The 13166-nt window shown below is 48.1% G+C and overlaps 3 protein-coding genes across 3 annotated transcripts; 1 reads left to right on the top strand and 2 right to left on the bottom strand.

Annotated features, from left to right (window-relative positions):
* Window positions 1-2548: 2548 nt before the first annotated feature.
* BCR38DRAFT_406093 (uncharacterized protein) lies at window positions 2549-3409 on the bottom strand (the record flags this gene model as incomplete). The annotated part of the gene is made up of 1 exon (XM_040858014.1): window positions 2549-3409. The coding sequence occupies one exon, from the start codon at window positions 3407-3409 to the stop codon at window positions 2549-2551; it is 861 nt and encodes a 286-aa protein (XP_040720441.1).
* A 2813-nt stretch (window positions 3410-6222) lies between these two features.
* BCR38DRAFT_406092 (uncharacterized protein) lies at window positions 6223-6946 on the bottom strand (the record flags this gene model as incomplete). The annotated part of the gene is made up of 2 exons (XM_040858013.1): window positions 6223-6651; window positions 6830-6946. The coding sequence occupies 2 exons, from the start codon at window positions 6944-6946 to the stop codon at window positions 6223-6225; spliced, it is 546 nt and encodes a 181-aa protein (XP_040720440.1).
* A 3780-nt stretch (window positions 6947-10726) lies between these two features.
* BCR38DRAFT_332287 (Alpha/Beta hydrolase protein) lies at window positions 10727-11743 on the top strand (the record flags this gene model as incomplete). The annotated part of the gene is made up of 1 exon (XM_040855135.1): window positions 10727-11743. The coding sequence occupies one exon, from the start codon at window positions 10727-10729 to the stop codon at window positions 11741-11743; it is 1017 nt and encodes a 338-aa protein (XP_040720439.1).
* Window positions 11744-13166: the final 1423 nt, after the last annotated feature.

Here is a 13166-nt window from a genome sequence, read left to right as displayed (position 1 = left end):
TCGAACATCACGACTGCTATTCTGGCCCGCGGCGGCAGAGGCGAAACTGGAAGGTAGATTTGTCGACGGCATGTTGACTTTATGTATCGGGGGGTTTTCGGGTCTAGTCGGTCGCGAGTCGAGCGTGCGATGACTGCAGGAGGTTTTGGGCTGTTGGGTATCGAGGGGCTTTTTTTTCGTGTCGCGAATCGATCACGCAAAATTGCTTTCAAGAGGGTCGCGCCGCGTGGGAAGACTTGTGCCGTGGGGTTGACGACAAAAGGATAAAATCGAAGGTGGGAGCTATAGCTCGTGTCGAGTAGGTGTGTCGTGATGGTACAATGGAAGGCTGCAGATGGCTAGGTCGAGAAAATACGTGGACAAGATGGGGTTCGTCCAGAGAGGATGTCGAAATTTCAGACATCGACAAGTCCAAATTGAAAGCTAGTAGTTGAGGCTAATAGGTGGTCACACCAGCCACCCCTCCTCCGCTTGAAAGGGCCGGGGCTTGAGCTCACTAGCCTCAACTGCCTCAGGCGAACAGGCCACCTGCGGTTCTAAAGTTGCACGTGCAAACGAACAGGAGGTAGACATTTGGACAATACGTTGTCAAGAACAAACCGTGAAACATTTGCTTGCTACGAAATATGTCGAGTTATGCAGACCTTTTCTCGCTAGAGGCTCCATGGGATATCAGCGACCTACAACTTCACCAACAGATGGACCCAGATTCAGGCTTACTATAAAAAATTTGGTGACATACCTCGGGATGCAAAACTACAACTTTGGAAGCCCAGCGTTACGAGTCTCAAGACACGATGTGATATCGGACACACATAGGTCATTTACAATTGATAGCAGCTCTCCTAGCGCATCGTGTTCCTGTCGGCTTAATGTGAACTTGTGAAGTCAAGTTGACATCCAAGTCGCCGCAGCTGCGGCCAATATAAGCAACAGTGAGACAGCAGGGTTATGGCCTTCACAGTTTCTTCTTATCAGTCAACTTCCAAGTCTGAGCCTCTCGAGCGATGAAGATACTCCAAGCCGGGCTTGGATTCCCAAAAATAATGACATTTCTGCCCGCAATTCGTGTCCTCCGAGATCTTCTGACTCAGTGATGCAGTTCACGAGTTTTACTCCGAGTCACTTGCCCATTTTACATTCCAAATGTGCCATAGCCTTGGCCCTTTCCAAATTCATGGATCTGTAGGACTTTCACGTCATGTTATTGGGACCATTGTTGAACTTCATCCGCTATCACCTGCCCATGCCCTACTGGTCTGGTATGACAAGCTGCGGGTTCATATCGAAAGACTGCATGTTTAGAAGTTATAAACTTGCAGCAGTGCTTTTGATAATAAGCGGAAGTTTCACGTATGGACCACAACCTTCGCTGATGCTATTGGATTTAATACAAGGCATATATAACTGGTCGCAATACTCAATAGGCAGGAGTTAAACATGACGCGGCAAGGATTTGTCGGACCTCATACATAACAGCTAACATGACCATATTCTGCCAGAGTGGGTCCACTCGCCTTTTGGCGGGGTGGTCCAAGAAGGATCAGCTGCAAATAACACATGTCGGTTTTGTCTGGCTATGGCACAATGTAACAGAACGAACGAAGCCAGCTTCCTGGTAGTGTTTTCATCTCAATACAAATATGGAAAAGGGGGGTTCTTCAAATGCATCAGATCTTCAAGTGTGAACCTAACTATTTACTGTTCAAAAAAATCAGACTATTTCCAAGAAGATTCCGGAAATCTTAGCTTAGTCAAGTCATCACAGCACAGCAGCCCATCATGGTTGGCACTAGTTAAACAACTTATATGTGCCGCCAGCATACACCCTCGGGCGTCCCAAAAGTGCAATCCATACGCTGACATCGACTTCACCTACTGCCGCTTTATTCAATCAATACTATCGATACAAAGTTGAAGAAAGCGAAACCGAGGTGGTTTATGCCCAAGGACTCTTGATCTCCTCGTCCGCCATATTATAGGTCGAGATGGGTTGTAGTCTGTTTATTACTCTGTTAGACCACGCGATTGCAGACTATCATAACATTTAAGTCGCCGCAATGATGGTAAAATCTCCCGATTATTACTCTTGCTACTACAGTGCTTTGAACAAAGAGTATTTCGCTCCTCGCTTCCTAGTATATAGCTCTGAGAAAGGGAGAAATCACTTGACATTTTGAGCAAATATAGGAGGCAAAAGTGAGAAGTCAAGCCAACACTAAATGCATTTCTCTGCATCTTGTGATTCGCAAGTATGGGGATAAATAACGCCTTATAAAATGCTATTCTAACTATATATGCACCATGACCGCCATGCTCCGTCCAACCTATGCCTATTTTTGTGTTTTAACACCATCATGCCGAAAAGCCAAAAGTACATATATATGCAAAAAGAAACCAAAGATGATGCGCTATCTTAGCCACGCCAAACAACAAATAACAAATGATTGACTACCACATCCTAGCCGACAGGATAAACTCGGGGTGGGTGATTGCCCTAGATCCAGATGACAAGAAATATGCCAGTGGCATGCTTATATCTAGCGCTCTAAGCAGCAGTAGCAGTAGGCTTCGCGGGCGGTGTACCAGAGGGAGGAGTACCCGCAGGAGGAGTTCCCGCTGGAGGAGTACCAGAGGGAGGAGTGCCAGAGGGCTTTTCAGAGCCACTAGGGCGCGGGAGAGTAGTGAAAGTAGAGGCAGCTTTAACCTGGACGTTGGTCTGAGCAGGTGGGGTGCCGGAAGGCGGGGTCCCTGAGGGAGGAGTGCCGGAGGGAGCTGCGCCTGAGGGAGCCGGACCAGTGGGCTTGCCGGTGCCGCTTGGGGGTGCCCGAGCAGTAGAGTCGGCTCGGGCCTGAACTCCACTTTGAGCAGGCGGCTTTTCGGAGGGAGGAGTGCCCGAAGGAGGAGTGCCCGAAGGAGGTGTGCCAGTAGGGGATGTACCAGTAGGCTTGCCCGAAGGCTTGCTCTTTGCGCTCGAGGCAGCCCGAGCATTCGCATCAGCCCTAGCTTGGACTTGGCTATGAGGCGCTCCAGTCTGAGCCGGCGGCGTACCAGATGGAGGAGTGCCTGAAGGAGGTGTGCCCGAAGGGGGTGTGCCAGTAGGCTTGCCCGAAGGCTTGCTCTTTGCGCTCGAGGCAGCCCGAGCATTCGCATTAGCCCTAGCTTGGACTTGGCTATGAGGCGCTCCAGTCTGAGCCGGCGGCATACCGGACAGGGGAGTTCCCGAAGGAGGGGTGCCAGATGGAGGAGTGCCCGAGGGCATACCTCCCGAAGCAGGTGTTCCAAAGGGAACTCCCGCTGGAGTGCCAGTGGGAGCCTGAGCATCATTCTTGGTTCCGGCTCGGGGCTCATTGATCGGGATGGCGGCCGCGAGAGCAGCGAGGGCGACCATGGTGTTGAGGAACTTCATTTTGATGACGATGAATGAGTGATGAGGATGTAAAAAGGATGATCGTTATGGAAAGATTTCGTTGATGAATGTGAAAAGCGATGATCGATCTGGCGCTGCCTGACTGTTAAGAAGGGGATTGCAGTCCTGCTGTGGTTGTTGAAATTGAAGATGAAGGTGAAGGTGAAGATGGTAGTGATGGTGGTGATGAGATAGTTTCGAAAGAACGCAGCGCGATCAAATGATTCTTATAATCATATCTGTCTCTAATGCCTCTTCATCACCTCTTGCCAAAATGTCGTTCCGTCCATCCATTACCATGACTTACAACTGCCCACCTATCCACCCTTCCGTCCTCTTAGTCCTCCCCGCCCCCAGATTGCGTATCGTCGAACGTGAAAGAGTCCATTTCCAGCCATGCACATGGCCATGCCGGAGTTGAGTCGTCACGTCGAACGAAGTTCGACTTAACTCGACCCGCTCTGTCGTTATACATAGAACGGCTCCAATTGCTGCGCTACTGCTACTGACCCGATGATTGCAAGCTGAACTGCGCATTTGTGAATACTGATTGGCTGTGGGCTGACGAGGGTCCTAGATCGCATTGATCGATATGGAGCTGCGATGTTTCGAGCCCAGGCCCTTCCGAACAGAGCCACCTCAGAGTCGCCAGCCCACTTATCCGCTTAAAGCAGGCGCCACAAAATAATTACGTGGCTGTCCAAGCCCCTTTTTACTTGCAACTGACTTCCACCAAATATTGCGCAAGAGTATATAAGTAGTGTATATAAGTCGTGGCTATAGGCGGCTACCTCCGTTGGGTCTGTGCATTACTATGTCAGCATGGGTTGAATTGAGCAATAGCGGCCGGCTAACACAAAATCGATGCTAAATTTATTCTGACAGCTTGATTGCGCGCCATTTATAGCATTTCAACTCACTACTCCAGCCAATCCCACGCTCTCATATGATATATGCTTGTTTTGTTTGACGAGCCTTAGCTCTTGTTTCCTGTCTTGTTTACCTTTCTTGTTCCACAACCTTTCTTGTTCCACAAGATTCTCTTTCTTCACGCATACTCGAAGCGAAGTCAATTAGAAATTCAATTCTCTGCACCATTTACCATTTACCAGTGCACGAACTCCCCTACCCGACAAAGCTCACCCGATCTGCCCACTTCTCACTCCCTTCATGCAGAATCCCCATTCTTCCTCCCACAAACTCGTCACAAAATCCACACTCCCATTGTAGTGGGGCAAGGCCGGTCATCAGGGTAAATAGGTGACAGGTGCGGCGAGGGCTTTCTTTTCTTTTCTTCAAGAAGTGCGCAGAGACAGATCAACTCTTTTGATCATCTCCTCTTCCGCTTTATTATGATCTTCTTTTCTTAGTTAAGTACTTAGTTCTGATTTAGTTCCTACATTTCACATACATATGTATTTAGGTATAACGCAGTCCACAAGCGAACGGGTCACCCAACCGAACGGGTCACGCCCATAGCAAAAAATAGAACTAAACTTCCTAACTTTACCACGCAACTAATTCTCGATGGATTCTGCTCAAAAAGAATCTCAATTACTCCTTGCAACTCAGGCTATCAGAAATGACTCAACACTTAGTATCCGACGTGCTGCAACAATCTACAAAGTCTCGAATACTACTCTCCAGGCGCGTCTTCAAAAACGTCAATCACGTCGCAATATCGAAGCCAACGGTCGGAATTTAACAAAACTAGAAGAAAATACGATTATTCAAAGGATAATTGAGCTAGATTTGCAAGCATTTCCTCCCCGGCTAAGTGCTGTTGAAGATATGGCAAACCGACTGCTACGCGACTCGCATATCACAAAGGAGGACTTTCTTCCGGCATTTTGCGACGCGTTCAAGAAGAGCATGACCCAAAGCAATATTCTTGCAGGCTTTCAAGGGGCTGGGCTTGTGCCTTTAAGCCCAGATATTGTTATTGAGAAGCTGGATGTGAAATTACAGACTCCAACGTCCTCCCGGCCCCCTACGCGGGAAACCCTTCCTTAGGCTTCTCGGACGCCAAACAACCCAACCGAGGCTACTTCGCAATCCGAATTTATTAAATCTCGAATTGCTAGGCATCAGAATAGCTCCCCGACGTCAATTTACGATGCTATCGATCAGTTTTCGAAAGGAGCGCGGAGTATTATGCATAAGATGGCTTTACTCCAAGCTGAGGTCGCCGAACTTCGAGAGGCAAATGCTCTAATTAGCAAGCGGCGCAGGGCCAAAAAAACACGAGTACGGCTTGGAGGATCACTTAATTCACAAGACGTACAAGATCTTCAAGATCAAAAGGACGTTGCGCAGCAAGTACAGCAGGAAATGCGTGGAAATAGCGCTGGATCAAATCGTTGTGGTTGCGAAATCGTGTTGAATTCCATGTTTTGCTAGTTGGCGTGACCCGTTCGGTTGGGTGACCCGTTCGCTTGTGGACTACGTTAGCTATTTTAAGAATCTATTCTTTCGTCTTTACCTTAGTCTTAATAACTATAGAAGGCTTTATTTCGCTCTGATCAGACTAACCTAGTGCTAGTAATAGCTTCAATTCGACTCCCAGAAAGTCATAATGCTTGTAGCAACTTCGCTCTTATAACCAGCGCTACGAGCTTCGTCTGATGAGACGTTTAATAGAATTCGATAGTGCTGGAGTCGTCTTGCCAGTGTGCTAGGTGGGGGGTATATCCTACTGATCGCCTGACACCGTTTCACCATCCCTCCCTTTCGGCAACACGTAAATTAGCCCTCTCCCATAATGCAACCTGAGCCTCCTCTCCACATCCACCAGTCCCGCGGACCCGTCCTCCCTACTTCCCAACCCCACTGTCAATCCCGAAATCCGCCTCATAGATCCCCTCTGCCACAAAACTAGTCCTCCGTCTTCCCATCTCTTCTCGCACCATGGCTGATCGTAGTCTTATCCTCGGTATTTCGTAGCGTAGGAGATGGACTAGACTGGTGAGATGATGAGTCGTGTTATCCGATAATGTAGTTCGCAAGGCCAGTGCTATGGAAATCAGTGGCGAGGCGAGGATTTCGGAGATTGACAAGCAGGAGATGGCGCAGGTGATCACATAACCCATGTGCCCCTGCGACAGCGCCGGGGAGAAGCGGGAGCCTGCGTAGACGGCGCCGTAGCAGAAGGAGTGGATGCGGAGGTGATTTTCCAGATGAAGGCGATTAGGATACCGTTTGTGTATGCGTAGGGTGGCGTTGAATTTGGTGAGGTGGAAGAGCTAAGTTCATCAGAGAAAGTAAACTTCAGATCAGCGATGGTAGATGCAGGAATATGGAAATAGCGCCATAGTGCTGGGCCATATAAAGGTGCTTCCGTAGGTGGCAGTTGTCAGACCTGCGATGGAATGCGGAATTGCGCGAGACGGTCTAATGTTGCGCTACTTCTGCTGAACGAACCGGAACCAGTGTTTCTCGATCAGTATTCTCCACCCAAATTTCAGATACGTTCAGTTTTTGGCCTGAGCAGAGCTTGGCGAAGTATCTGATGAATACGGCGTTGGCGTTCCCGTCCATGATGTTGGACTGAGCACATACGGTCAGGAAAATGCCTGCCCGAAGCAGATTGGCCTGCATAAAACTAACTGGCAGGGCGATAACTTTGGGTTCAATGTACGGAACCCGTATCCTAGACTTAGGGCTCGTCCATCGAGCATGGACACGACGCGTCTGCCTTGAGGATTTTTGAATATGCCTGGAGAATAGTTTTGCAGTTCTTCACGCACAAGAATTTGTCGTCTCCTTCGTGCGGTGAATAGGTGACTGCCTTATATGTTCCTAGCAGATCCTGTGTTGATGACTTGGCCAGTAAGCCAGAGAAATATCGACGCTATCTTGCTGGCTGTGGCTCTGGGAATGGCTATAACACGCTCCTCTGCATATTCGTCAACTATGGTGAAGCCGAATGTTAGTGTATGTGTACACTCTGGTGAATTGACCTAGTGGCCTAAGTTCAGGTGGTGTCGACATAATACTAGTAATGTGGATTAACGCCGAGTCGCGCATATCACCGAGTCGTGCACTTTTTACTATACTATGATGTCAAATTCAATTAAATATCTACAACAGATTAAAGTTGATTGGAAATTATTCAGAGCTATACATATCTGATAATTCTAGTTCGATCGACAAGTCTATTAATAATGTACGGTCCTCTTCTACTTACTACAGCGCCATATAGTCGAGGGACTAGCCTTTTCTTTACCCCGCCTTGAAAGCTTGTCCTCCTTTACCTAGGTATCCGCGTCCTTCCGGGCCAAAATATCCAGGGAATCCTCGATAGTAAGTGTACCTCCTAGCGGGACACGCGTTTTTTTCCGCCCTCTGACGCTTGCTTAGTGCCTTATTTACCTTGAAAGGCCAGAGCAGTTAGACTTTAGAAGGGTATTCTTATTGGCTAATTGAGTTATGCTCTTCGTAAAGTAGCTAACAGTATTGAAATTTAGGATCGGAGAGCTTCCATAATATCTAGCGATTCAGCTAGTACTAAAATCAGACTACGAGAGGGCCTCTATCGGGTTATGTAGCGTTTACGAAACCTAAGGGTTAGTATTGACGTGGGGTTAGGGTTTTTGGGTGCTCGTTTTCGTTTTTTGGGATATTCAGACGAATTATGTAAGCGCGATCTTGAAGGGTATTTAAGACCTTATGTACGTAGTCACTTTCTTGAGAAAAAGATAGAAATCAAGCGGCCTTTTCCACAGTAATATGAACCAATTTCTCTTTACTTGGACAGGCATTCAATGTCTGACGTACCTGTTGAGGTACTTTCTGTTCCCCTATATATCTGATTGTGCTTGTTGAGGCCATTGTTCCCATCTTTCACCTGTTGAGGTGGAGGTTCCTTTTCTTCCCCAGCCTGCTGAGACTACAGTTGTTAGTACCTGTTGAGGTACTTGTCGTTCCGATCAAGGCAAGGAGGTCTTGATCTTGTTATTTCTTTCCACCTCCCGGATAGTAAGGTCTTGTTGAGGATCTTGTTATTCGTTGCCATCATCTTCACACCTTAAACCTGCGGGTGGTTTCACTGCCCGTCGTCAGTATGTAGAAGAGGGGGGCTCACGGGTAGGATACAAGCCGGAACTAGTCCTTAACAATCTTGAGGTCTTCGCAGAGAGCCCTCTGGAAGTCATAGAAAACGCGTCTTTAACTCTAGGGACCGCTTTACGAAGCGATGCGCATAGAGCTTGCCGACGCGTCGCGTACCCCGCGTCGCGAGAACAGAATTAGCTATGTCTTTCACACCCTCTGTCCGGGGAGGAAACCCTCTTAAGTCGAGTCAAGTATATGCTAAATAATAGCTACTTCCTCTATATCCGCGAATAGTATGCTATTCGGCCAGGTTTCGGTACGCGGGGTACCACCGTAGATTCTATCGCGGAGGGAGGACTCGGGTGCACCGTATGGCTTCGCTGCCCGTCGTATTTAGTCAATCGGATAGCTTCGATAGCGAGGTTAATTTTAGATTCTTAGGTCTGAACTGACATTATGTTGTTATTAAGGAAATAAGTGTTGAAGTTCAAAGGTTGGACAAGTGCGCGACTCGGTGATAATCCACGTCAGTGGACACGACGATTAATTCTATTTCCTTTTTATTTTGATAACGGAAAAATTATTAACTGAGTCGTGCGAGGAAAGTAAACATTAAGGGGGGCTGTCATATTAACAACATGAGATGGAAGACGACACTTGGGATGGCATGAAGGACTACAGAGCTAACCTACTAGTGGTCGCAATTATCAATCATAGCGGGGTAAGCATAAGTTGGCATCTACCAAAATACATGATCCAGATCTCATCTCTTCAAATCCTCGATCAGTCATTTTTTCAAGCAGATGCATCAGCGTCGCATCGCATTAGCGCGCTATGACATGGGCACGTTTTATGATATACACTCCTATTCCATCGACGTGATTGGTAACATCTAACTGATTTCGAGGAGAAACAGAGGTGAATAGGGCGGTACTTTCCACACATTGTCTTATCCCACCCTCATCCACCAACCCTGGCAGGACATTTCAAGTCTTGCTGGGAGCTTTTGAAGGCTTTGGTTGCGACAGATAGAGGTTAGCTGTAAAAATGTCAGTATTCTCACGATCTGGCAGATAAATCCAAGTTCAAATCATGACGTAAATCAGGCATGATGCAGATCATCTTAATTCTGGGGCAGTATCACTGTTGGGACTCATCTTCAACCCAATTTCCCATTTCACAACCAAGATTTCTAGGCGACCGCAGTGTTTTCAGCCGCGCATGACCCAGGGATGCACTCGACGGCGATTGCTGCATTGTGTCGCTCGAGTATTCTGCACCAGTGGGGGGCTTCCTGGTCAAAGTTGCTATTGTTGCTATCACCAACTAGCCAACCCAACACATGCGCCGGGTATTGTTGTCCTGGCTGAATCACCGACGCGCCTGACGCGCCTGACGAACATCGGGCACTGGACAAGAAGGAGCTTGAGCGGTTTCAGCAGGGTACGCACGGGTGACCGTCCAACAAACACTTTTGGGGAAGTCCTTTGCATTACCAACAGCAAAGCAGGATAACTAGTGGTATTACTTCTTGCTTGTCCAAGATATGTTGGTTGTTGTTATACGAGATGTGGAAATCATATTAGGCTTTCATCGCATCGACACACTTCTCTGTGTCGTAATTTGTGTTTATTTTGAATCGTACCGCATTTACAAAATGGCCAGCATGCCGTGCCCAAACAAAGCTGACCACGTCGGGGGGCTGGTCCTCCTGAGAAATTAGTTTCTTATACCCTTGTTGCAAACATACACATTTTACTGTCCACTCTCCCGATGCACATCCGACAGTGAGCCCTCAATTTTCCACTGGATTACAAGTCAGCCGAAGCCACAACAACCACGATCGGAAGATAATGTCGACGAATTTTTCATTTCGATAACGGTCCGTGGAAACGGCCCTGACACGTATAGCTGGCTGAGCTGCTGGTACCCGTTGCGCTGGCTCGAATGTTTGGCTGTTACTGTTACACGACAGTCCTGTTCGCTTACACAGCTTTGCCCAACCTTTGTGGTTGTCCACGGGCAGCGACGACGCCGACGAAAAACTATTTGTGCCCGAATCACCGAGTGAAATTTGCCCCGAATTACTTTTTCTACTCCATCATACCCATTTTTCCGGCACAGGACTCGAACGTCGTTGCGCAATATCGCTGTGTAATCTACAACCCCGCGCCCAAATCATATATCAGTGTACCCGAATCCAACATAATAGCCTTCTTCTTGCATTTTGCCCAGTTTGAGGGAGATAGAGGCTCAGTCAGGAAGATGGCGGCCAGCTGCGGGGAACCACACCCTGCCTTCAAGGACGCCGTCGAAGAGAGTCTGAGCAAGCGTGACACAGAGCTCGAGACTTACGACCATGTGGAGGAGAGAAGGAAGAGGCAAGAGCTATCGGCCATTTGTGAGCAGAGCCTCAAGGAGAACGCGGAAGTGTCCATCACAGAGCACCAAGTAGAAGCACCCCGACAGGATGACGAAGGACGGAAGATCATAGTTACGGTGGTTCGGCCAGCCGGGGTAGAGGAAATTCCTAGCAATAGGCCGTGTATATTCTTCATCCATGGAGGTGCTATGGTTGGCTCTACTCGATTCGCCGGCCTTGACGTCAATGGACCACTGTGGGTTGAAAAGTTCAACGCTATTACTATCAGCGTGGAGTATGGAAGAGCACCAGAAAATATAGGAGTTCAGCTTGCTACCGACTGCTACTTCGGCTTGCTTTGGGCGTGGCGCGAGCGTGCAAGGCTAGGCATTGACCAAGACCGACTCATGCTGTACGGAGCATCAGCCGGGGGTTGCCTCGCGGCTTCCGTGGCTTTGATGGTTAGGGAGGATCTCGTCAGGCAGAGACCGGTGCCCAAATTATGCGGTCTGTTTCTGGAAGCCCCCATGCTCGACGACAGATGTGAGACGGAGTCGTGCAAAGCCATCACTCATGGGCCTATTTTCAACGGAACGCTGGCAAAGTATGCTTGGGGATGGCTCCTGGGCGAGTCCCAAGCAAAAGGATCAGAGGTCTCGATGCTCGAATCACCGGCTCGGGCGGTCAACCTTGGTGAACTGCCAAAGACCTACATCGAAGCCGGGACGTTTGACCCGCTACATGATGAAGGCCAAAGGTTCGCGGAGCAGATCAACGGGGATGGTGGCGAGGCGATTTTCAGGTCTTTCCCAGGGGTCACTCACGGATTTGTTGCTGCGCGGCCAGACATTGATATCTCCAGCGAAGCTATGGCTGAAAGGGTGAAATGGATTGGGAACATCTTCAATGTTGAGACTTGAAGGGTCTCACATGCCGGGAAAGCAACATTGGATCGAAGTTTGCAGGCTACTGGGACTTCTCTTTAGGTCGGCCTTGATGTCATTGGATATAGGATGGGATTAGACAAGATAGACGCGATTACCTAATCAGGTATCATCAACTTGTGCGTTAAATTGATCTAGGTTATTAGACATGGTAACTTCACGTTCGAGAATGAAGCAGCAAGTCTGTGCTCACGGAATCACAATTGAGATTTTGGAATTAACGTCTCACACCCACATCCGGGACACCCCCACATGTGGGACGCCCTAAAAATGACGCTGTATATTATAACCATTAACTTCAACCTTTTTTATTACTTATTCTGATGCGACTACAATACAGCTTTCACCGTCACTAGGGTTTTCAGACTCGCTAGACTCATCTGTGCTATCTTTAATTTCACTAGCCTCGATTTGAGCCCTCCGAATAGCCTTGATATTAGTAAACTTCGAATTTGGGCTCATCTTGACCTTCCTCCGCTTCCTAGCCCTACTAGCCTCGAGCTCTGCCTCTATTGCCTTAATCTTTCGCTGTGCGACAGCTAACTAGTAGTCCTTCTCATCAAAGCCCTTTTGAACTTTCCGAAAGAGTAACGTACCCCACAAGCAAGTTGGCCACACAAGCAAGTTGGCCACACAAGCAAGTTGGCCACACAAGCAAGTTGGCCACTTTTCTTGGCACCGTACGAACAACCTTTTAATTAACATCTTTACACATACCAAGATGGGATCGAATTGGAAAGAAAGCGACATGATTCTAGCGTGTCAGGCGCTTCAATCGAAACCCGAATTAAGCATCCGACGCCCTGCCCAACTCTACAATGTCCCTCGTACAACTCTAGCTAACCGAAAACGCGGACTACTATCTCGACGCGATACTCGACAATCTAGTCAAGAAATTGAAGACCTAATACGGGCGCATATAACCCATATCTCGAAGGAGGATTTCTTTTCGGCATTCTATAGGGCGTATCGTACGACTATAACTAAATCGAATATCCAGGCAGGTTTCATGGGGACAGGACTTATTCCGTACGACCTGGAATATGTGATTTCACAGCTGGATATTAAGCTACATACGCCTACACCTCCTGGGAGCTCGTCTGGCGCCCCCTTAATCTGGGAATCAAAGACTCCAAATAACCCAACCGAGGCGCAATCCCAGTCTGAATACGTTAAAAACAGAATCGTACAGCATCAGAATAGCTCCCCGACGACAATACTTACGGCTATTGACTAGTTTTCACGTGGTGCGACGGCTGTTATGCATCGGTTAGTTTTATTTAAGGATGAGGTTACTACACTTCGGAAGGCTAATCAAGAGCTAAGCCGTCGTCGAAGGACTAAAAATCGACAGCTACAAGATGGAGGATCTTTTAGTTTACGAGACGCTCAGGACTTA

Source organism: Pseudomassariella vexata, assembly GCF_002105095.1.
Source record: "Pseudomassariella vexata strain CBS 129021 chromosome Unknown BCR38scaffold_2, whole genome shotgun sequence".
NCBI classification, from domain to species: domain Eukaryota; kingdom Fungi; phylum Ascomycota; class Sordariomycetes; order Amphisphaeriales; family Pseudomassariaceae; genus Pseudomassariella; species Pseudomassariella vexata.
Note: the sequence above shows the minus strand (reverse complement) of the source record. Positions and strands in the feature narration are given on the sequence as shown.